This window comes from Salminus brasiliensis, chromosome 9 (genome assembly GCF_030463535.1).
Source record: "Salminus brasiliensis chromosome 9, fSalBra1.hap2, whole genome shotgun sequence".
Classification (NCBI taxonomy): domain Eukaryota; kingdom Metazoa; phylum Chordata; class Actinopteri; order Characiformes; family Bryconidae; genus Salminus; species Salminus brasiliensis.
Window position 1 is genome coordinate 4,396,142 of NC_132886.1, and position 24,436 is coordinate 4,420,577.

A 24,436-nucleotide genomic window follows, 5' to 3' on the forward strand; every position below is an offset into this window, starting at 1 on the left:
TCTGTAAAAACAGTAAATGGTTGGAAATTATGGGGAAAAACACGCATAATGGTCATGTATTATAAGCTTTGTGATCCACACAAGTTTCACAACATTAAACAATATTTCATATACAAAACTAGAATCTATAGCCATTACCTCATAATATGTATATAATATAATCAATCATACAGACATACAAATCCACATAATTTCCATAGCAATCATGTTTTTCACAAGGTATTTTAATAGATCTTAATTGCCTGAAACTCTTCTCACAGTCTGAGCAAGAATACAGTTTCTCCCCAGTGTGAACACGCTGGTGTGCTCGGAGTTGACAACACTGACGAAAACTCTTCTCACAGTCTGAGCAGCAGTTTTATCACCTCTGTGAATGTGCTAGGGGCTCTCTAAGATTAATATCTTGAGCAAAGCTCTACCAGAGATGCAACTGTGAAACATAAGCACAGATTTAAGGAATAAACATCCTACCATTCTCTGTGGCAAGTATCTAAATATCAAGGAGAACCAGCTGACCTTGATTCTGGATCAAGGCAATAACAAAAGTAACAAAAAGTAATGTTGAAAGAGGGTGTTTTAACAGGAACAGAGTTAACCAACCATCACGTTAAGATCAATGAGAAACATAGCATACACTTTCTAGAAAATATGTTTAACAAGCTGTGTTACAATCTGGGTGTTGCAACTATGGGCCCAGTCCACACATAAACAAATATATATTTTTGTCTGCATTTTGGCCTCCCCTCCGTTTTTGGTCATTGTCGTTGTGTGGACAGTGAAAACTAAGCTTAATGAAAACACTGAAATCACAATGCATGCATGGCCTCTTTTCCACTTAAGGCCTGAACAGTTCTGAGCACCGAGGGTAACAATTTGGCCATGCAGTGGAAAAAAAGCCAATGTTTCTGACACCTTTTTACTCCCTATATGGTAAACTACATAAGTCAAAAAACTAGTGTCTACACACAGATAGCTCTAGATTTCAGATTTCCACATATGAATTCATGTAAATACTGTTCTATTACAGATGTATGAATCTTTGTTTAGATTCAGAGTCAGTAATTTTTTTTACTTGTATGTTACATGTTCAGAGCTAAGCTTGTTACGTCATACTTGTGTTCCTCTCACCACGTAAAATTCCTTATATGTGTAACACACTTGGATAAATAAAGAGATTCTGAATCTGATTCTGAAATAATCTGTTATGATTTCCACACTGACATCTAAAATCCATATCTCACTTCAAAGATTCAATCAATGTTCTCTGCATTGGAAGGCACTGATGTTCTCTGTTGTGTTGAGGTTTGGTGGTTGAAATAGAATACACATTTCCCTTAATTTAGGAAAAATCTATGATTTAGAATATGGATTATCATAACTCTACAGCCATTATGCCAGAATACTAATATGTTGATAATTGTATTCACTACAATGCATACAAATCACCTGACAGACATCTTAGAATACTAAAAAGATCAAATGAATAAAACGTCAAGTTCATTAAATACTACAAAAAACTGCATTTGTGAGCTTTAATAGATCTTAATTGCCTGAAACTCTTCCCACACCCTGAGCAGGAATACGGTTTCTCGCCTGTGTGAACACGCTGGTGCTGTATGAGATTACTCTGGCTATTAAAACTCTTCCCACAGTCTGAGCAGGAGAAGGGTTTCTCTCCAGTGTGAATGCGCTGGTGGTTTCTGAGATTAATATGCTGAGCAAAACTCCTTCCGCACTCTGAGCAGGTATACGGTTTCTCTCCAGTGTGAACACGCAGGTGGGTTTGGAGATGACTCTGAGTATTGAATCTTTTCCCACACTCTAAGCAGATATACGGCTTCTGTCCCATGTGAAGTCGCTGGTGTGCCTGATAATTACTTAGATCAGTGAAACTCTTCTCACACTCTGAGCAGTCATACGGCCTCTCTCCTGTGTGAATGCGCTGATGGCGTTCAAGGACATACTTCCATGTAAAACTTTTCCCACACTCTGAGCAGGAATATGGTTTCTCTCCTGTGTGAAGAAGCTGGTGGGTTTTGAGGCTGATATGATGAGCAAAACTCTCCCCACATTTAGAGCAGGAATACGGTTTCTCTCCAGTGTGAATACGTTGGTGGGTCTGGAGATTACCCTGAGTATTAAATCTCTTCCCACACTCCAAACAGGAATACAGGTTTTGTTCTGCGTGAAGTTGCTGGTGTGCCTGCAAATTACTTAGATAACGGAAACTCTTCCCACACTCTGAGCAGTCATACGGTTTCTCTCCTGTGTGAATGCGCTGATGTCGTTTGAAGCTGTTACAGTGAGCAAAACTCTTCCCACAGTCGGAGCAGCTATACAACTTCTCTCCTGTGTGAATGATCTGGTGCCCTTTGAGGCCCATTTGTGTAGTAAAACCCTTTCCACACTCTGAGCAGTGGAGAAGTTTCTTCTCGTCTGATTGGAGAATGTCACAGCTGTTAGACGCCATCCTCTCTCAGCTGTCTGATGCAGGACTATATTGTGTGTAGAGGCAAACAGAAACTTGTTTTTTCTAGAAAAGAAAAGGGAATTGTTGTGGATGCCTTCAGTGACACATTTGACTTGAAACACATTTAAAAGATGGATGTGAATGTGTACAAGCAGAATTCACATTAGTAATATGGTTTATGTGGAAAGAAAATGGAGGAAACAGTAAATCTATTTTTTTTTTCATTTAACAAATTGGTAGATGCTGATAATTAAACGGATTTCCAAATACTTTATTAACAATAATATATAAGATTTATATGAAACATACTATAAGTGCTATAAACAATAATGTACACTATTTTGATGAAAGAAAAGAAAATATAGATGGCAGAAGCTACAGTTCAGGGTTGAACGTAACCAATAAAGTAAAAAAAAAAAAAGTTAAAAAAGCAACATCTGTCATCGTCTGCCTTTCAATTAGCTGTATTTATTTTGAATAACTAAAATAAACACTGGTGGATGAAATGATGAGCTGCCCTTTACTCTAAACTTGCTTATCCACACTGTACTCCTGTCCACAAACAAAAATATTAAATAGCACTGGGAAGGATGAAAAGGATTAAGCCTAGTCCTGAACTTCACCACACTCTAAGTGAAAATACTATTTACTATTTATTGTTTACTTGACTCAAGTTTTAAAAACACCACAGTTAATACTGTTAACAGCTTTTCAGGACTTGTGTTACTACCCAATAAAATGCTCTGCTAATAAGAGAATAAGAGCAAAAACACAAATACAAGACCCACCATTGGCTTACTCAGCTAAACTGGTGCTACATTGTCATTTAGCTATGTGCTATAGACTAGTTATTATTACCTATTATTACCTACATGAATATCTCTGACTATCTGAGGAACACTGGAAAATGACAACACAAAAATGAACAAGATTATTTTTACCTTCAGAGCCAATCCTCTCTCTCTCTCTCTCTCTCTCTCTCTCTCCATTCTTCTTCTTCCTCTTCTTCTTGTGAGGTAAGGTGCTGCAGTGGTGTGCTACTGCCCCTCACTTTTTAAAAAAGACATTACACCAGCCTTTCAAAAAAGCCTCCCATAGAGAAGTCAGCCTCTCTCTCTCTCTCTTGCTCCATCATAGAGGAAGTATGTAAAGTTTCCACATTTTGCGTCTGACAACCTTTTCTTATGTAAATAATATCTTTCCTTAACCACTAGACAATAGGTCTAGTTTAGATCTTTTTAGATCTAGGTGATGCACATAATTAATGCATTCATTCAACCTCCAGAGGGGTAACAGCAGTATGCATTCATAGTATCTGTAGCACATGCACTGCCTTGGATTTTAGGCCCCACAACTCTTTTTGCCAAACTACTCAATTGTCCAAACCCCTGTTTATTTAAAAGGGGGTATAGCATAAAATATTAACTATATATAACTATACAGTATCAATAATAGTTATATATAACAAAATTATTATTATTTATGTTTCTTGTGCATTTTCATGTGCCCCTCTCTGGAAAAGGACTCAATTCTTCCTCTCAGAGCCTTAAAATATCGACCACATGTTTAAATAAGAGCACCATATACAAGTCTTTAGATGTGAAGGGCCCAGGGCTTGGGGCTTTGTATCAATGTCCTTGTTAACATGCAGGTTCTATTATGTGAACTTGTGCTACAGCAAAACGTAGAGCAGAGTTACGGAAACCAGGAACCAGTCCACATTGGTTTATATGTCTTGTTTGTCAGTAGAGATGGAAAAGTCTGGTCCAGAAAGTAAAAAATTCACCACAGGATCTTTTTTTTTTTTCAAACGCCTGGACAGCTGAGCTGTAGCTTGCATAAAATATGATATACAGTCACAAAATGATGAACATATCCCAGCATATCATGCTTTTAATACAGAAACCCTGCAATTCACTTTTAAGTGTTAGCCTCGCAAAGGTAATGCTAGTTTCTACTAAGCGAGCCATGATTACCATGCTAGCAGAGCTGAGCTATCACCACACTAGCAAGTTGAGCTTACATGACCTTTTACCGTGTCCTTTCCATTTCTTGCATTTGCCCTTTCTCCCCAGTACAAAATGACAACCCTTCCCTGGAAGCTCCACATTAGCATATCTTGCACTGTAATGATGATTTATAATGAGCTTCATGACTGCCAAACTCTATGCTTTATCCTGGTCAAAGCACTCTCCTGTTTTTTTTTTGTGGGAAAAAAGAATAGTTAGAAACAACAGTACAATAATATTAATACTAATAGTAATAAGATTTCCCCACTTTTTTTACTCTATTGGGATGCCTGGGCACCCCTATGGACAGGGCCTCTAACATTTGCCTATATCACCTATACCTTGGGCCAACTCTGATTACATTTCCTTTTGGCAGCATATATACACACTTAGCTTAGTGGCAAGATGTAGTCCTCAGGCAATCAGTAAAAGAAAAGGCCTCTTCAAGACAATGTGCATTTCAACAGTGTGCCAGTCAATCAGTAGACAAAACTGCCTCTTCTAGGCCGGCAAGGAAGTGACCCTATTTGGAGACATAAAGCTCTACACCAACAGAAAACTTTATACACAAGCAGGAAAACTGTTTATTTCTAAACCGCAAAAGTACAGGAATATTCTGAGTAACTTTTAAAATCACTCTAAAACAGTTTTAGAGTTTGTCAGTGTTACGTCAAAGTAATTTTAAGTTTAGTTAGTATGTATTTAGTGTTTATACAGTATTTTTTTTATCACATATGGTTAATTGCAACTCAGTTGTAAGTTGTTAAATATTACTTTCAAATTCTAATAAATAACAAACTACATCTACAGAAAGATGATCTAGTCCTATCATGCCAAGAAACGGGACTCTTTAATCCCACACATACCAACAAACCACACTTCCGGTATAGACAGTAGAAATACAAACAGGTTGCTGACACATTAAAGAAAAAACTTGAATAAATGACTGGAGCATCTAATGTCAAAGTTTCCAGGCAAATGTATGGTGTACCATATTTATGCAAAGAGCATCCTACCATGCTCTGTGGCATGTTCAAAAAAAGGTTGAGCACAACTAGCTAATCTTGATGTTTAGATCACATTTACATCTATGAGAAAGATGACATTTACTTTCCATCTTGAGTGCAAATGGTCAAATGAAACCAGCAGGAATGTAGATCTCCAAGTGTATGGTTGGAGACCACTGTTTTACAGTCTGGCAACTAAGACTACCTAAGGTCATGTTGCAGAACAGACCAGAACGAAGGGAATTCTCTAAGATTCTGGAAAGAATACCATTCACAAAAACAAAAAATGAGCATGGGTTACACAAGACAATCTCAGATATCCTGTGATGATTTCCACAGAACATCTGCATGTGTCCATGTTGATATTGAATATATCACTTCCAAGATTCCATCAACGTCCTCTGCATTGGTAATCATCAGTGTCCCATCTGTTGTGTTTGGTGGTTAATAAAGCATGCATGTATAAAACACATCTCTTAATTCAGGAGAAATTCATAATTTATACTATGAACTTCCAGCACTCTCTTCTGTTAACCAATCACAAATAATAATCACACATAATTAGTAAAAATGTCCTCATGCTTCTTCTTTTGGTGAGCTTATAAAGGAAGAATGTTTCTTTCCTCAGATCATTTGTAGTGACTTCTTCACACATAAATCCAAAAGAACTAAAGCCAAAACTAGAATCTATAGCTATTATAGTAGAATACTTAATATTTTGATGTATTGATAATTGCAGCTATACTACTGAACCACAGGCATACAAAGTCTTAGAATATCAAAAAGGTCCAAATGAATAAAATGGTGAGTAGACTCAATATCACAACAAACATGCAACAATCATGTATTTGACAAGGTAAGCTCACGGAGACTGCCACTGCATTTGTGTGTTTCAATAGAGCTCAACTGCCTGAAGCTCTTCCCACAATCTGGGCAGATATACTTCTCTTCTGTGTGGATGCGCTGGTGTGCTTGGAGTTGGCAATGTTGGCGAAAACTCTTCCCACAGTCTGAGCAGCTGTATGGCTTATCTCCTGTGTGAAGACGCTGGTGCTTTCTGAGATTACTAGGTAGAGTAAAACTCCTCCCACACTCTGAGCAGATATACCTCTCTCCTGAGTGAATGCGTTGGTGCTGTAGGAGATTACTCTGGCTATTAAAACACCTTCCACACTTTGAGCAGGGGAATGGCTTTTCTCCCGTGTGAATGCGCTGGTGGTTTTTGAGATTAATTTGCTGAGCAAAACTCTTCCCGCACTCTGAGCAGGAATACGGTTTCTCTCCAGTGTGAACACGCAGGTGGGTTTGGAGATTATCCTCGGTATTAAATCCCTTTCCACACTCTAAGCAGACAAACGGCCTCTGTCCTGAATAAAGGCACTGGTGCGTCTGGAATTTACTTGAATCAACGAAACTCTTCCCACATTCTGAGCAGTCATAAAGCCTATCTCTAGTGTGAACGACCTGATGCCGTTCGAGAACATACTTTCGTGTAAAATTCTTCCCACACTCTGAGCAGGAGAAGGGCTTCTCTCTGGTGTGAATGCGCTGGTGGTTTCTGAGATTAATACGTTGAGCAAAGCTCTTCCCGCACTCTGAGCAGGAATACGGTTTCTCTCCAGTGTGAACACGCAGGTGGGTTTGAAGATGATTCTGAGTATTAAATCTCTTCCCACACTCCGAGCAGGAATACGGCTTCTGTCCCGTGTGAAGGCGCTGGTGTGCTTGGTAATTACCTAGATCAGTGAAACTCTTCCCACACTCTGAGCAGTCATACAGCTTCTCTCCTGTGTGAATACGCTGATGTCGCTCAAGAACATGTCTCCGTGTAAAACTCTTCCCACACTCTGAGCAGGAAAACGGTTTCTCTCCTGTGTGAAGGAGCTGGTGGTTTTTCAGGCTGTTATGTTGAGCGAAACTCTTCCCACACTCTGAGCAGGAATACGGCTTCTCTCCTGTGTGAACTCGTTGGTGGGTCTGGAGATTACTCTGGGTATTGAATTTCTTCCCACAGACTGAGCAAGAATACGGCTTCTGCCCCGCATGAAGGCGCTGGTGTGCTTGGAAATCATTAAGATGACGAAAACTTTTCCCACATTCTGAGCAGTCATACGGCTTTTCTCCCGTGTGAATGCGCTGATGGCGTTTGAAGCTGTTATGGCCAGCAAAACTCTTCCCACAGTCTGAGCAGATGTATGGCTGATCTTTCATGCGAAGGCCGGTTGGTGCAGTAAAACCCTTTGCACACTCGGGGAAGTGGAGTACTGTCTTCTCGTCTGTATTGATCTGTGTTTGTTGATCAGTGTTTGATTGGAGAGTGTCACAGCTGCTAGACGCCATATTTTCGCTGTCTGTGAGATGTGTGATTATTTGATGCTTTTGAAGAAGTGAATAAACTTGGTATTTCTGGAAGAGAAAACGGAGAAAATTATATATTACACTTAAAGTGACCTGCAAGAAATAACAACTCTTGGAGACGCATAAAGCATAGCTAAAGCATACAGTGTACAAAACTAAACACTTTCAGTAACATAGTCATGTGAAAAAACACACCTCTTTGAATTCTATGGTTATACATAAATCCTTAGCAGGTATTAAAATGAGATAAATGCAACCTCAGATGAACACCACAACAGATTCAACTGTTTCATTATTTATTTAACAAAAATGAATCCAAAAGTCCATGGTCAGCATTTTGACTGAGTTGCTCAGGTCCTGTGGTTGCTAAACAAGCCTAAATCATCCTCCTCCTCATCAACCATGCATGGTAGTTGGTATGACGGGTTTGTACTGATATGCATAGTTTGGCCAAATGTTGCACTGTACAGTATGGCTAAACATCTCCTCTTTGGTCTTGTCTGTCTAATGGACATTATTCTAGAAATCTTGTGGTTTGCTCAGATGCAACTTTGCAAACGTAAGCCGTGCTGCCATGTTCTTTTAAGGAAAAAAAATTAAAAATTCTCCTGGCAACCATCCGAACAATGCTTTTTTCTAATTAAACTGTCATAAACACACAACATGCAAACTAAAGCCTGTAGAGTCTGAGATGTTGGCTGTGTTTTCCCCCAATTTCTCAGAGCAGTGCACGGCCTGACCCTGGGGTGAATTTGCTGGGACATCCACTCATGGGAAGACTGGCATCTGTCCTGACATGTTTACCACTTGTTAATAACCTCTCTTGCTGTAGAATGACGGACTTCAGATTGTTTGGAAATGGCCCTACAACCCTTCCCATGTTGAAGGACAGCGATAATCGCTTCTCTAAGAACACGGCTAATGTCTTTCCTCCAGCAAAAAATAACTTTTTGCTTTTATAGAGGTGGTCACACTTGCTGATGATCAATTAATCAAGGGCACTTGATGAGTAGCACCTGGCTGCAGCCTCCCTTCTTAATTCCTATGGATGCAGAAAGGGTGCACTTTTCTACACACTGCTTCTGCAGTTTTACAGATATTTACTGCAGGCCTAGTTTTTGATAAATAATGACAATGTGTAATTTGTCATGTGGTATTGTTCATCTGAGGTTGTATTTATTTTGTTTAAACCTGCTAAAGACCAATTTTGTTTTTCACAGTATTTGACTTAAAACACACTTAAAATAAGGCTGTGAATGTGTACTAGCAAAATTAACATTTTGTGATATGGTTACATAGGCAGAAATTAAATGAAACAGTAAAGTTTCCCCATTTTACCTAAATGGTAGACGCCAATAATAATAATAATAATAAGATATTAATAATTTTACTACACATATAAAATTGGAAAAGAAATTTTAAACTGCTTCTACTGTCTGCCTCTTATTTAGCTGTATTAGTTCGGAATAATTAAAATAAACACTGGTGGCTGAAATGATGAGCTGGCCTTCTCTCTTACCTGCACAGATAAACTAAGCTTGTTTATTGTGAAGCTAGCTTGCGCACCAACATCCACAGACCTGCTCACCCTCACTGAACTCCTGTGCACACAAAAACAATGAAAATACGAAAGACAAGGATTAAGCCTAGTCCTGAACTCCACCACATTCTGACTGGAGATTATTCACAGGGAAAAACACAGTACTTGGCTTAACGCCTGGAAGGGAAACAGTCTGTTACTATCATTAAACACCACAGTAAATACAGTAAAAAGGCTGTCAGTGTCCTGTATTAATGCCCAGTGAAATGATCTGCTACCAGGAGAATATTAACAAAAGCAGAGACTACAGAAACTACCGTTAGCTCAACGTTACCAGCTAAATCTGGGTCTACGTTACAATGTATATGATGTAGCCCAGTTTCTGTTATTATCTATATGAACCTCTCAGAGGTCTCACCATCTAATAGCCACTGATAACTGCAAACACGAAGACGAGCAAATATTAAGAAGCTCTTTGTTTTTACCTTTTGGGCTAAGACCTCTCTCTCTCTCTCTCTCTCTCTCTCTCACTCACTCACTCACTCACTCTCCTTCTTCTTCTATCCTTTCTTCTTGTTCTGATTAGGTTGCAGTGCTGTTGTGATGTACTGTCGCCCCTCACTGTTTAAAAAGGGCATTACCCTCAAAGAAGCCTCTTATAGATGGGTTCCATGTTTATAAACGTCCAGCCCAGGTCTCAAACCCACAACCCTGTCGCCAGTAGGTCAGTGCTCTAACCACTGAGCCACCACTGGCTATTTTTAGCAAAAGTATTTAATCCCCTCTAAATTAAAAAAAATTCCATCCATCCGTTCTGCAATTGGTGCAGTTTACTGCAAAACAACTCCTTGTTATATTTGCTAATTATGTGCCAAAAAATATAAAAGATGAAACACAAAACAAACAAAAACAAACAAAGAAACAAGCAGACCAAACTCTGCCTTTAGTGAATTTTAAGGCATAAAGCTTTCCACCAATCCACACAAGCAGAAGAGCTGTTTACATTTCTAATCTGTTAAAAGTAAAGGAATATTCATTAGTGGAATATTTTACCAGTTTGTTTTAAAGTATAAAGGACAAGGTGGTTTTGTGGGTCATGGATCTACAAATCTGAAGATATTTCATTTGCCAATATTATACATTTAATCAATAGCATCTTGCCATGCTCAGTTGCATGTATAAAATGCTGAACAGACACCAGTACATCAGTAAATAAGGTTGGAAATTATAGTGAAAAAACTCAGAAGAGACCAGACGTTCTGGAGAGAAAAACAGAAAATGACCATTTTTGTAACTGAGTGTCCTGCTATCCCTTTCTGCTGTTACACTGTGAATTTCCCCACTGCGGGACTAATAAAGGACTATCTTATCTTATCTTATCTTATCTTATTTCAAATTGTATGAGCATTATATACACAAGATATCTCAAATATTATGGGATGATTTCCACAACAACATGCTGTGTACATGCTGATATCTAAAATCCATTTCTCACTTCCAAGATTCCATCAACGTCCTCTGGATTGTTAGGCATCAGTGTATCATTTGCTGTATTGGTGTTTGGTGGTTGAAACAGAATAAATGTTTAAAACATCCCCTTATCCAGGAATAATCCATAATCTATACTATGAATTTCCAGGACATCAATCACAAATCTCCCATACGTACAATTCTCAGATCAGAATTTTATGAAATCTTAAAGACAAAACTAAGCATATGATAATCATCACAAATGTAATAATCAATCACAGAGGAACACAAATATACAAACAGTATGTGTTCAGCAAACTATATATTACAACAATCAATAATAATCAAGCTTTGACAAGCTAAGTTCATTAGGATTCCTACTGCATTTGTGTTTGTTAATAGATCTAGATTGCCTGAAACTCTTCCCACACTCTGAGCAGGTATACATCTCTCCTGTGTGAGTGCGCTGATGTCTTGTGAAGCTGTTATAGTCAGTGAAACTCTTCTCACACTCTGAGCAGGTATACATCTCTCCTGTGTGAGTGCGCCGATGTCTTGTGAAGCTGTTATAGTCAGTGAAACTCTTCTCACACTCTGAGCAGGTATACATCTCTCCTGTGTGAGTGCGCCGATGTCTTATGAAGCTGTTATAGTCAGTGAAACTCTTCTCACAGTCTGAGCAGTAGAGCGGCTTCTCCAGTGTGAATGTACTGGTGGTTTCTGAGATGAGAATGCTGAGCAAAACTCTTCCCATATTCTGAGAAGGAAAACGGTTTCTCTCCAGTGTGAACGTGCTGGTGGGTTTGGAGAGGAGTCTTGAGTATTGAATCTCTTTCCACACTCTAAGCAGATATACGGCTTCTGTTCTGCGTAAAGTCGCTGGAGTGATTGAAAATGACCTGAATCAGTAAAACTCTTCTCACAGTCTGAGCAGTTATAGCCTCTCTCCTGTGTAAATGAGCTCATGTCATTTGAGAACATTTTCGTTTAAAACTTGTCCACGCTCTGGACAGGAATATGGGTTGTCTCCCGTGTGAAGAAGCTGGTGTCATTTGCCAGAAATGGCATTTTTCTTCTGTGTAAATAAGCTGGCGGTTTTTGATAGTTTTTATAGTAAAACTCTTCCCACACTCTGAACAATGGAGAATTTTCTTGTCATCGGTCAGGGTTATTTGACTTGCTTGTGTGTATATATATATATATATATATATATATATATATATATAAATTAATTAATTAATGTAACAGTAAATATTATCTTTCCCCATTTAACAAATTGGAAAAGTCTGTTAATTAATGTTTTAAAGTTTTGATAATTATAATAATCAATGTTAAAAATAATTAATATACATATGTTAAACCTACTTTAATAAGCTACTATGACAAATGATGATAGACAGTTTTTTTACTCTGAAATGTACAGCTAATTTATACCTTATCATTGTCAATGTGTGGCACAGACCAGCTCATCTATACTGAAACCCTGTCCACACAAAATCAGAGAAAATGTTAAAACAGAACTAAATAAGAAAGCTTCCCAAACAAGGATTAAGACTAGTTCTGAACCCCACCTCTTTTGATCTGGAGCTTTGTCAATGAAAGGAAATCCCATTATTAGAGCTGCCCCACAAGCTTAAAAATGACATTACATGAGCTTCTTAAGCCTGACATCAGAAATGGGCCACTTGACCTTGTGTCGAAGCACATCTTGATAAAGACATTTGGCATTTGACATGTGTGTGTGTGGTGTGTGTGTGGTTAAGCAGAGCTCGATTTGTAAATTATTTCACAAACAGTTTAGTGTATATTAATGATTTTAGTTCAAAATTTTCATAACACAGTAGTTCAGTTTTTGTGGCAAATGTAGAACATTAATGCATATTACTTTGATAACTGATCACATATATAGAGTGAAAGCAGAACAACACAAGCTTTACAAAACAAAGATCTTACAAAATGAAAAGATACCTTTAGTAGTAATAGTTAAATAACAGCTGAGTAGACTAAATCTTACAACAAATTGACAGTCTAATCATGCTTTAGACAAAGTAAGCTCTCTAGGATTCCCACTGCATTTATGTGTGTTAATAGATCTAAATTGCCTGAAGCTCTTCCCACACTGTGAGCAGGAATATGGTTTCTCTTCTGTGTGGATGCGCTGATGAGCTTGGAGTTGACCCTGTTGACGAAAACTCTTCTCACACACTGAGCAGCAGTATGGCTTGTCCCCTGTGTGAAGGCGCTGGTGCTGTATGAGATTACTCTGGCACTTAAAAAACCTCCCACAGTCTGAGCAGGAGAAGGGTTTCTCTCCAGTGTGAATGCGCTGGTGGCTTCTGAGATGAAAATGCTGAGCAAAACTCTTCCCACACTCTGAGCAGGTATATGGTTTCTCTCCAGTGTGAACACGTAGGTGGGTTTGGAGATGATTCTGAGTATTGAATCTTTTCCCACACTCTAAGCAGATATACGGTTTCTGTCCTGTGTGAAGTCGCTGGTGTGCTTGGTAATTACCTAGATCAGTGAAACTCTTCCCACACTCTGAGCAGTCATACGGCCTCTCTCCTGTGTGAATGCGTTGATGTCGTTTGAGGACGTAGTTCCTTGTAAAACTCTTCCCACACTCTGAGCAGGAATACGGTTTCTCTCCTGTATGAAGGAGCTGGTGGGTTTTAAGGCTGGTAGGTTGAGCAAAACTCTCCCCACACTCAGAGCAGTAATATGGTTTCTCTCCAGTGTGAATACGTTGGTGGGTCTGGAGATTACTCTGGGTATTAAATCTCTTCCCACACTCAAAGCAGGAATACGGTTTCTGTCCTGCATGAATGCGCTGGTGTGCTCGGAAATGATTAGGATGACGGAAACTCTTCCCACACTCTGAGCAGTCATACGGTTTCTCTCCTGTGTGAATGCGCTGATGTTGTATGAAGCTGGTACAGTGAGCAAAACTCTTCCCACAGTCTGAGCAGCTATACGGCCTCTTTCCTGTGTGAAGGAACTGGTGTTTTTTGAGGCAGGTTTGTGTGGTAAAACCCTTCCCACACTCTGAACAGTGGAAAAGTTTTTTCTCGTCTGTGTTGATCTGTGTTTGTTGAACAGTGTTTGATTGGAGCGATTCACAGCTGCTAGACGCCATACTCTCACAGTTAACGTCTGTCGGAGGTGGGATTATTTTGCTGTTTGTATAACAGCATATAAACTTCAGTATTTCTGGAAAACAAAAGGAGGAATACACAATTCACGCCCTTTCATTTAAAGAGAAGATGGCAGAAGCTACAGTATAGGGGTGTACATATCCAAAAGGTCAAAAACCAAACTACTGCTATTGTTTGGCTTCCAGTAGAACAAATTAGAATAACAGTTAGAAAATACACCTTTTCCCCCCAAACTGCTTTTTCCTAAATGTTTTAGCAATGTGCACATGCACAATAGTTACATGCACATGCAAGCACATGCAAGGTAAATAAAAAAAACAACTGTTTTGCTGCTTGATACAAAAGGCAAATATTTACACTATTCTCATTTACCATCACATATTTACCAGAGGCATATTCATTAATTTGACTTCAATATTGGAAACAGTGAGTACATTATTATTATTACTATTATTATTATTATTATTATTATTATCATCATCATCATCACATGTTGAATAACTAACTTCTGGCAAAATGCATTGAAGTATTTTCTTTTTCTGAAATGTATAAATATGAAATATATGTATTTATTGAATGTTTATATACTTCAGAAAAAAATACTGCAATGTCAGGTTTCCCAATATCTTGCAGCCCCATTGTGCAGCTAAATTATACTTTATTGTCAATGTAGCTTATTCACACTGAACTCCTGTCCACACACAGTGAAAACATTGAAAAAGCACTTCATCAAAAGGTTTCCCAGACAAGCACATTACTAGGTGTAATCCCTCTCTGTGAAACCATTTATTACTATTTACTAGACTTGAGATTTTAACATCACAGTAAATACTATTTACCCATTAACATCTTCTACTAGGAGAATAAAAGCAAAAGTTGACATAAAAACTACAATAAGCTTACACAGCTAAACCTGGTTCTTCACTGCTATTGATATTTTATAGCCTATTTTTAGCCTTTTATTGTCATTATAATCTAAATGAACATCTCAGGGTTTTTATGATCTAAAGGGACACTGATAAATAAACTCTAAGATGAGCAAATATGAAAAGGCCTTTTGTTTTTACCTTTTGGTCTCTTCTGCTGCTGCTTCTTTTTCTTCTTCTTATTGGATTTCTTCTTCTACTGAAAGGAGGTGTTGGGTACTGTTGCCCCTCAGTGTTAAAAAAAGGGCATTACATCAGTTTCTCAAGAAAGTCTCTCATTTTGAAGTCTTTATTTCTCACAGTTTTCAAGTAAAAAGAGAAATATGCACAATTATTTACGTTGGCAGGTGATTTTTTTGATCTGTGAAACTTTCACAATGTGTATTTGCTAGATTTGCTTTTGGAGCAAATATCGATTATTGCATTTAACCTTAATATCGTCACAGAGATAAAACAGACAAAAATTTCTGATTCGCGAAATATTACCAAATCAGGAATGTTTATGCAGAAAACCGTCAAAACCTTCCAATCAGATTTGGAAATCTGCTTCTCCAACCACTGAAAACCCCAGCCTTCATCACATCACTAACCATCTTCTCTACTGAACTGTTGAAACTCATTAATGAAATTATTAACATTATTCAGTATTAAACACTCTTAGTTTGTTAGGTAGATTTATTGGACTACAACAAATGTAACAGTGGTTAAAACAGGGAATTAAACACTGTAGTTTTACCAAACTGTTAAGTTCAGTAAAACTGTTCTGTGTATCTGATAGAGCAGCCTCGACTGCACCCTTTTATTTAACATAAAGGTAGAGGCAAAATAGAACCAAAAACAAGAAATGTCCCATTTTCCAGTTTTTCAATAATGATTATTGAAATTAAAATTTAATGCACCCAAAGTACACAGACCATGTTTCATCCCACCCATATTCCACAAAACACAATTCCTGTCTGTACAGCAGAGGTATAACCAGGTTGCTGAAATATTACAACCTCAATAAGTGACTGGAAAAACCTACATCCAAATGCTGCCAGAGAAAATGTAATGCATGATACATGATCTGTGGTATGTATAAAAATCTAACTACCTCACAATGACCATTTAGATCTATGAGAAAAGCACCAGTAAATTATGATGAAAAACATTCCTTCAGTGGACATGGTGGTCATGTCATGTTATAAGGAATAAAGTTCCCAAAAACATTTGTTTTTAAATAGCATGAGTCCATTTCACACAAAACAATCTCAGGTTTTCTGCGATAATTTTCATAAAAATATCTGCTCATACCCACATTGACATCTAAAATCCATGTCTTACTTCCAAGATTCAATAAGTGTTCTTTGCACAGATAAGCATCAGCATCTACGGTCCTAGAGTTTGGTTTTTGAAATAGCATACATGTTTAAATTATCCCTTAATCCAAGAAAAATCCATAATTTATCCTATAGATTTCCAGGACCCTCAACAAACGCAAATCTATACAACTAATTCTTAGCCTTTTTAGTCATCTGATTATTCATAAATTCAAAAGACCTTAGACAAACTAGAATATATAGCCAATGTGGCAGAATGTGGCATATAGAATATGATACAGGCATACAAGTCTTACAGTATAACAATTGCCTTTAATAGCAGAAGATTCAATTAATAAAATTGAGAGTAGACTAAATAATACAACAAACTTGTAATAAAATCATGCTTCTGACAAGTCAACCTCATTAAGATTGCCTCTGCATTTATGTGTGTTAATAGATCTCAATTGCCTGAAGCCCTTTCCACACTGTGAGCAGGAATATGGTTTCTCTTCTGTGTGGATGCGTTGGTGAGCTTGAAGTTGGCATAGTTGGCGAAAACTCTTCTCGCAGTCTGAGCAGCAGTATGGTTTGTCCCCTGTGTGAAGACGCTGGTGCTTTCTGAGATTACTAGGTAGAGTAAAACTCCTCCCACAGTCTGAGCAGATGTACCTCTCCCCTGTGTGAACACGCTGGTGCTGTATGAGATTACTCTGGCACTTAAAAAACCTCCCACATTCTGAGCAGGAGAAGGGCTTTTCTCCAGTGTGAATGCGCTGGTGGTTTCTGAGATTAATATGCTGAGCAAAACTCTTCCCACACTCTGAGCAGGTATACGGTTTCTCTCCAGTGTGAACACGCAGGTGGGTTTGGAGATGACTCTGAGTATTGAATCTTTTCCCACACTCTAAGCAGATATACGGCTTCTGTCCCGTGTGAAGTCGCTGATGTGCTTGAAAATTACTTACATCAGTAAAACTCTTCCCACACTCTGAGCAGTCATACGGCCTCTCTCCTGTGTGAATGCGCTGATGCCGCTCAAGGACATACTTCCGTGTAAAACTCTTCCCACACTCTGAGCAGGAATATGGTTTCTCTCCTGTATGAAGGAGCTGGTGGTTTTTGAGGCTGGTATGTTGAGCAAAACTCTCCCCACACTCAGAGCAGTAATATGGTTTCTCTCCAGTGTGAATACGTTGGTGGGTCTGGAGATTACTCTGAGTATTAAATCTCTTCCCACACTCTAAGCAGGAATACGGTTTCTGTCCTGCATGAATGCGCTGGTGTGCTCGGAAATGATTAAGATGACGGAAACTCTTTCCACATTCTGAGCAGTCATACGGTTTCTCTCCTGTGTGAATGCGCTGATGCCGTTTAAAGCTGTTACGGTCAGCAAAACTCTTCCCACAGTCTGAGCAGCTATGTGGCTTTTCTCCTGTGTGAAGGAACTGGTGGTTTTTGAGGCCAGTTTGTGTGGTAAAACCCTTCCCACACTCTGAACAGTGGAAAAGTTTTTTCTCGTCTGTGTTGATCTGTGTTTGTTGAACAGTGTTTGATTGGAGCGATTCACAGCTGCTAGACGCCATACTCTCACAGTTAACGTCTGTCGGAGGTGGGATTATTTTGCTGTTTGTATAACAGCATATAAACTGCAGTATTTCTGGAAAACAAAAGGAGGAATACACAATTTACGCCCTTTCATTTAAAGAGAAGATGGCAGAAGCTACAGTATAGGGGTGTACATATCCAAAAAGTCAAAAACCAAACTACTGCTATTGTTTGGCTTCCAGTTAGCCAAATTGGAATAACGCAGTTAGAAAATACACCTTTTCCCCCAAACTGCTTTTTCCCAAATGTTTTAGCAATGTGCACATGCAAGGTAAATAAAAAAATAAAAAGAATTTGCTGCTTGATACAAAGTTCTACACTACATTTACACTATTCTCATTTACCATGACATATTTACCAGAGGCAGATTTTCCCTGCCCAACATCATTCATTTGACTTCAATATTGGAAACAGTGAGTGCATTATTATTATTATTATAACTATTATTACATGTTGAATAACTGACGTTGAAGTATTTTCTTTTTCTGAAATGTATATATCTGATATATATATATGAAAAAAAAAAAAAAAAAAAAAAAAAAAAAAAATATATATATATATATATATATATATATATATATATATACATACACACACATTTCCTTTATGAAAAGGTTTCCCAGACAAGCACATTACTAGGTATAATCCCTCTCTGTGGAACCATTTATTACTATTTACTAATCTTGAGTTTTTAACAACAAAGTAAATACTATTAACAGCTTTTACGGGTGTGTTAATGCCCATTAACATCTTCTACAAGGAGAATAAAAGCAAAAGTAGACATAAAAACTACAATTAGCTTACACAGCTAAACCTGGTTCTTCACTGCTATTGATATTTTGTAGCCTGTGCCTTTTATTGTCATTATAATCTCAAGTCAAGTCAAGTGGGTTTATTGTCATTTCAACTACATACAGAGTTCACAGTGAAACGAAACAACGTTCCTCCAGGACCATGGTGCAACATAGACACAGTGCATACAGACACAAGTGTAACACAATACAAGTGCAGAAAGACAACCCAAGACAATACATACAAAGAATAATAAATAATAATAAATAATAAATAATCTAAATGAACATCTCAGGGTTTTTATGATCTAAGGGGACACTGATGAATAAAAACTCTAAGATGAGCAAATATGAAAAGGCCTTTTGTTTTTACCTTTTGGTCTCTGCTTCTTCTTCTTCTTCTTCTTCTTATTGGATTTCTTCTTCTACTGAAAGGAGGTGTTGGGTACTGTTGCCCCTCAGTGTTTAAAAAGGGCATTACATCAGTTTCCCAGGAAAGTCTCATTTTGAAATCTCTATTTCTCACAGTTTTCAAGTAAAACTAAGAGAAATATGCACAATTATTTACGTTGGCAGGTGATTTTTTTTGATCTCTGAAACTTTCACAATGTGTATTTGCTATATTTGCTTTTGGAGAAAATATAGATTATTGCATAAAACATTAATATCTTCCAATGCAAAGAGATAAAACAGACAGAAAAATCTGATTTGTGAAATATTACCAAATCAGGAAAGTTTATGCAGAAAACCGTCAAAATCTTCCAATACCTTCCCTGCATTTATGTGTGTTAATAGATCTTAATTGCCTGAAGCTCTTTCCACACTGTGAGCAGGAATATGGTTTCTCTTCTGTGTGGGTGCGCTGATGTACTTGAAGTTGGCAATGTTGGCAAAAACTCTTCTCACAGTCTGAGCAGCAGTATGGCTTGTCCCCTTTGTGAAGACGCTGGTGCTTTCTGAAATAGGTTGGTTTACTAGGTAGAGTAAAACTTCTCCCACACTCTGATTGCTGTATGAAATTACACCACCCCATTCTGAGCAGGAGAAGGGTTTCTCTCCAGTGTGAATGCGCTGGTGGTTTCGGAGATTAAAATGCTGAGCAAAATCATTCCCACATTCTGTGGGAAGCTGCAGGTGCTGCAATGGTATACTGTTGCCTCTCAGAGTTTAAAAGGGGCATTACATCAGTTTCTCAAGAAAGTCCCTCATTTTTAAATCTCTATTTCTCACGGTTGTCACATTTTTTATTTTGTGAAAGTGAAACAAAGAGAAATCTATTAAATTGTGTTTGATTTAGCAGAGATCAATTTGTAAAACTTTCACAAACACAGTTTGGTGTATAGGCTATATTTGCTTCTGGGGCAAATATAGAATATTATTGCATATAACGTTAATAGCTGCCCACACAAAGATAAAAACAGACATAAATTAACTTTCCACATTTGTGAAATATTACCAAATCAGGAAAGTTTATCCAGAAAACAAACCTTCAGTGCCAATCCAATCAGATTTGGAAATCTGTTTCTCAGACCACTGAAAACCCAGCCATCATCACATCAGTAACCATCTACTCTACCTAACTGGTGGTACTCATTAATGAAATTAATAAAATTATTCAGTATTAAACACTCTTAGTTCATTAAGCAGAAATGTTTGACTACAACAAACGTAACAGTGGTGAAGACAGGAAATTAAACACGGATTGTCAAATTCAGTAAAACTATTCTGTGTACCTGATAGAGCCTTGACTGTACTACTTTTTATGTAACATAAAGGTAGAGGCTGAAAAGAACCAAAAATAAGAAATGTCCCATTTTCCAGTTTTCCAATAATGCTTTTTGAAATTAAAATTGAATGCCCAAAAGTACACAGACCCTGTTTAATCCCACCCATATTCCAAAAAAAACAACACACTTCCTGTCTGTACAGCAGAGATATAAGCAGGTGGCTAATACATTAACAGCCTGAATAAATGACTGGAGAAACCTACATCCAGATACTGCCAGAGAAATGTACTGCATGATAAATGTGGCAGTAAATCATAATCTGTGGCACTGATCAGTAAATTATGGTGAAAATATTATAAGGAATAAAAAAAAATCATTTTTTTTCATTGCAAATTTCACACAACAATCTTCTGTGATGATTTCCACAAAAATATCTGCTCATGTCCACATTGATCTCTAAAAGCCACACATCACTTCCAATGTTCTCTGCACTGGTTGGCATTAGCATTTCTGTTGTCTTGGAGTTTGGTGGTTGGAAAAGCATACATGGTCAAAACGTCCCTTAAACATAATTTATACTATGAATTCCTAGGACTCTCTTCTAATCAACAATCAGTAATCTATACAATTAATTCTCAGGTTTTGTATAGTCATTTCATTACTCATGAATCCAAAAGAACTAAAGACAAACTAGAATATATACCCATTGTGGCAGAATACTCTTGATAATCTTACAGATGTTATCAATTATACAAGCATGCAAGTCTCCCAAAAGTCTTAAAATATTAAAAATTGACTTCAATAGCAGAAGTTTAAATGAATAAATTTTGCGAGTAGATGAAGAACAACAAACAACAAAAAACTTACACTAAAAATCATGCTTCTGACAAGTCAACCTCATTAAGATTGCCACTGCATTTATGTGTGTTAATAGATCTCAATTGCCTGAAGCCCTTTCCACACTGTGAGCAGGAATATGGTTTCTCTTCTGTGTGGGTGCGCTGGTGTGATTGAAGTTGACACTGTTGGCGAAAACTCTTCCCGCAGTCTGAGCAGCAGTATGGTTTATCCCCTGTGTGAAGACGCTGGTGCTTTCTGAGATTACTAGGTAGAGTAAAACTCCTCCCACACTCTGAGCAGATGTGCCTCTTTCCGGTGTGAACACGCTGGTGCTGTATGAAATTACTCTGGCTATTAAAACACCTCCCACACTCTGAGCAGGAGAAGGGCTTCTCTCCAGTGTGAATGCGCTGGTGGTTTCTGAGATTAATATTTTCAGCAAAACTCTTCCCGCACTCTGAGCAGGTATACGGTTTCTCTCCAGTGTGAACACGCAGGTGGGTTTGGAGATGACTCTGAGTATTGAATCTTTTCCCACACTCTAAGCAGATATACGGCTTCTGTCCCGTGTGAAGTCGCTGGTGTGCCTGGAAATGACTTATATGAGAAAAACTCTTCCCACACTCTGAGCAGTCATACGGCCTCTCTCCTGTGTGAATGCGCTGATGTCGCTTGAGGACGTAGTTCCGTGTAAAACTCTTCCCACACTCTGAGCAGGAATACGGTTTCTCTCCCTTATGAAGAAGCTGGTGGGTTTTAAGGCTGGTATGTTGAGCAAAACTCTCCCCACACTCAGAGCAGGAATACGGTTTCTCTCCTGTGTGAATACGTTGGTGGGCCTGGAGATTACCCTGAGTATTAAATTTCTTCCCACACTCCAGGCAAGAATACGGCTTCTCTCCTGCATGAAGGCGCTGGTGTTCTTGGAGATGATTGAAGTAACGGAAACTCTTCCCACACTCTGAGCAGTCATACAGTTTGTCTTCCGTGTGAATGCGCTGATGTCGGTTGAAGCTGTTAGGGTCAGCAAAACTCTTCCCACAGTCTGAGCAGCTGTACGGCTTCTCTCCTGTGTGAAGGAGCTGGTGGTTTTTAAGGCCGATTTGTGTGGTAAAACCTTTCCCACAATCTGAGCAGTGGAGAATTTTCTTCTTCTCTGGATTGTTCTGGGTTGGTTTATCAGTGTTTGATTGGAGAGTGTCACAGCAGTTAGATGCCATAGTCTCACATTTAAAGTCTCCTTATGACAGCTGTCTTCTTGGTGTGAAGAAAGAAAATACTACCCACCAAATTTAAACTGTGCATTTCAGGAAGAGAAAAGAAGAAAAATATTATGAACAAATTTTGTATAATGTACAGAAATGTAATGTGAGTAATGTGATTGCACAGGGGGAAAAATAACCTAAAAGATCTCTGATTGCCCAGTTGGTAAAATGCAGCATGCATTCCCTCACATTTGATCCAAAAGAGATCAATCGGAAATCCAAACACTTTTTGCCATTTTCCTATATTGGGCAGATCTACAACTTCAACCTTTTTCAACCCTGGTATTAATATCGCCCATGATTGCAGAAACGCATAGCCCTTCACACTTGGCATTTTAAATGGCAAATTTTTTATACAATGTAAATCTGGCAGTTTTTTCCCTTCTCCTTGTGTGACAGCAATTATTTAGGTAATATAATCCTGTTAAAAGCGTATTTTGTATGTGTTGATATGGCTGAAATATGTCCCATATTTTAAAATAAGTTGATGGGGAAAATGTATGCAGTATATATATTAAATATATTTTCACCTATGACATATCTGACATGTATATATTGCCATAAATCAGATTTCTGTATGGGTAGACTGGCCAAAAATGTGACAGATATCAATGCTGTCCTAATGGAAGCTCTCAGAATAATAGAAGAGCAGCAAAGATTTCCAAAATCAAAATAGAACTGTGACATCTTTACAATATACAAGCTTTTAACACAATAAAAATTTTTTCAGTAAAATCAAAACAAAATGTTCTGCTACCAAGAAAACCCAATCAGTATGTGTCTCTACACAGCTATGACATATATTATCCTCTAGAAATGTCTTAAAACAGTGGTAAATTAAGAAACGTGCACGTTCTAGTTCCTTCTTGTTACCTTCTCAGCGTTACCTCCTCTCTCCTTCCTCCCTTTCTTCCTTCTTCTTCTTCCACTCAGGTGAGACAGTGCTGTGGTACTTTGCTGCCTCTTACTGTTAAAACCAGGCACTGCATCAAGCTCTCAAATTCTACCATACAAGCCTGAGATCCACATGTCAGCTATTCAAACCTGTGTATGAAAAAATCTTGTGTTTGACATTTTGGCAGTGAAAGAGAAAGTGCACCAAACCGGCTCTACAGTAACAACACAGTCATTCCTCACCTGTCCTACAGTGAAGCAGTCTGTCCTCACCGGTTGTACAGTGACCACACAGTCAGCCCTCTTTTATAGAGACTTATTATAGCTGCCCTCTTTGGCCAGACTGTGGTCACTGAGCTGGTACTTGAGCAGGTGGTGGTGGTGGTGCCTGGTCAGGATCCATCCCTTCTGAGGATCTCTGAGGATGGTCAGCAGATACAGTTCCAGTCTGTCCTCTCTTTTTTCTCATAGCATTCTAGTTTACTTTGAATGTTGTTCTCCCAGAGTTCTGGATAAATGCTCTTACTGGAAGCAAGGAGCTGCTCAGTGTTTAGACTGGGCTGTTGTGCAGTTCTGTTTTCCGGTCAGAGAGCCTTTAGAACTGGTCGGCTGAGGGCACTCTATTTAAGAGGTCAGTTATTGGCCCTGTAGAGCCGTAAACTGCAGCAACTTGTCTTTAAATGCATCCTGGAATTTTGGAAGATTTTTGCATGTTTATTATAAATGGCTGGTGTCTCTCGCTGGAGCAGTGGTGGGTCAGCGGTTAGAGCACTGGGCTATTGATAACAGGGTCGTGGGTTTGATACCTGGGCTTGGCCAGCTGCTACTGTTGGGCCCTTGAGCAAGGCCCTTTACCCTCTCCGCTCCCTGGGCACTGGAGTTGGCTGCCCACCGCTCTGGGTGTGTGTGTTCACTACTACAGATGTGTTAAATGCAGAGGATGTATTTTGCTGTACAAATACATGCACCTTTACCTTTGTTTCTCCAACAACACAACAGAAGCTTGGAATTGATTTATGGTGAATTTAGGAGATGATGCTCATGATGCTCCTTTCCTTTTCACACTGAGATTGTTTCA

At 38.4% G+C, this 24,436-nt stretch overlaps 2 protein-coding genes across 3 annotated transcripts; both read right to left on the reverse strand.

Annotated features, from left to right (window-relative positions):
• Nucleotides 1-206: 206 nt before the first annotated feature.
• Nucleotides 207-9,927, reverse strand: LOC140562169 (uncharacterized). Its single transcript, XM_072687605.1, has 4 exons — nucleotides 9,870-9,927; nucleotides 9,364-9,445; nucleotides 6,331-7,892; nucleotides 207-2,471 (listed from the first exon to the last, which is right to left on the reverse strand). Exons 3-4 carry the CDS (start codon nucleotides 7,824-7,826, stop codon nucleotides 1,508-1,510), a joined length of 2,460 nt encoding a protein of 819 aa, XP_072543706.1. The 5' UTR covers nucleotides 7,827-7,892; nucleotides 9,364-9,445; nucleotides 9,870-9,927; the 3' UTR covers nucleotides 207-1,507.
• A 4,054-nt stretch (nucleotides 9,928-13,981) lies between these two features.
• Nucleotides 13,982-23,384, reverse strand: LOC140561932 (uncharacterized). 2 transcript variants are annotated; one of them, XM_072687209.1, is made up of 4 exons: nucleotides 23,338-23,384; nucleotides 21,302-22,496; nucleotides 15,077-17,706; nucleotides 13,982-14,064 (listed from the first exon to the last, which is right to left on the reverse strand). In XM_072687209.1, the coding sequence occupies exons 2-3, from the start codon at nucleotides 22,417-22,419 to the stop codon at nucleotides 16,635-16,637; spliced, it is 2,190 nt and encodes a 729-aa protein (XP_072543310.1). In that variant the 5' UTR covers nucleotides 22,420-22,496; nucleotides 23,338-23,384; the 3' UTR covers nucleotides 13,982-14,064; nucleotides 15,077-16,634. The 2 variants fall into 2 exon arrangements, with proteins under 2 accessions (XP_072543310.1, XP_072543309.1); XM_072687208.1 differs by lacking the exons at nucleotides 21,302-22,496; nucleotides 23,338-23,384 and adding an exon at nucleotides 19,006-19,395 and having other exon boundaries at nucleotides 15,077-17,893.
• Between the last annotated feature and the right edge of the window lie 1,052 nt (nucleotides 23,385-24,436).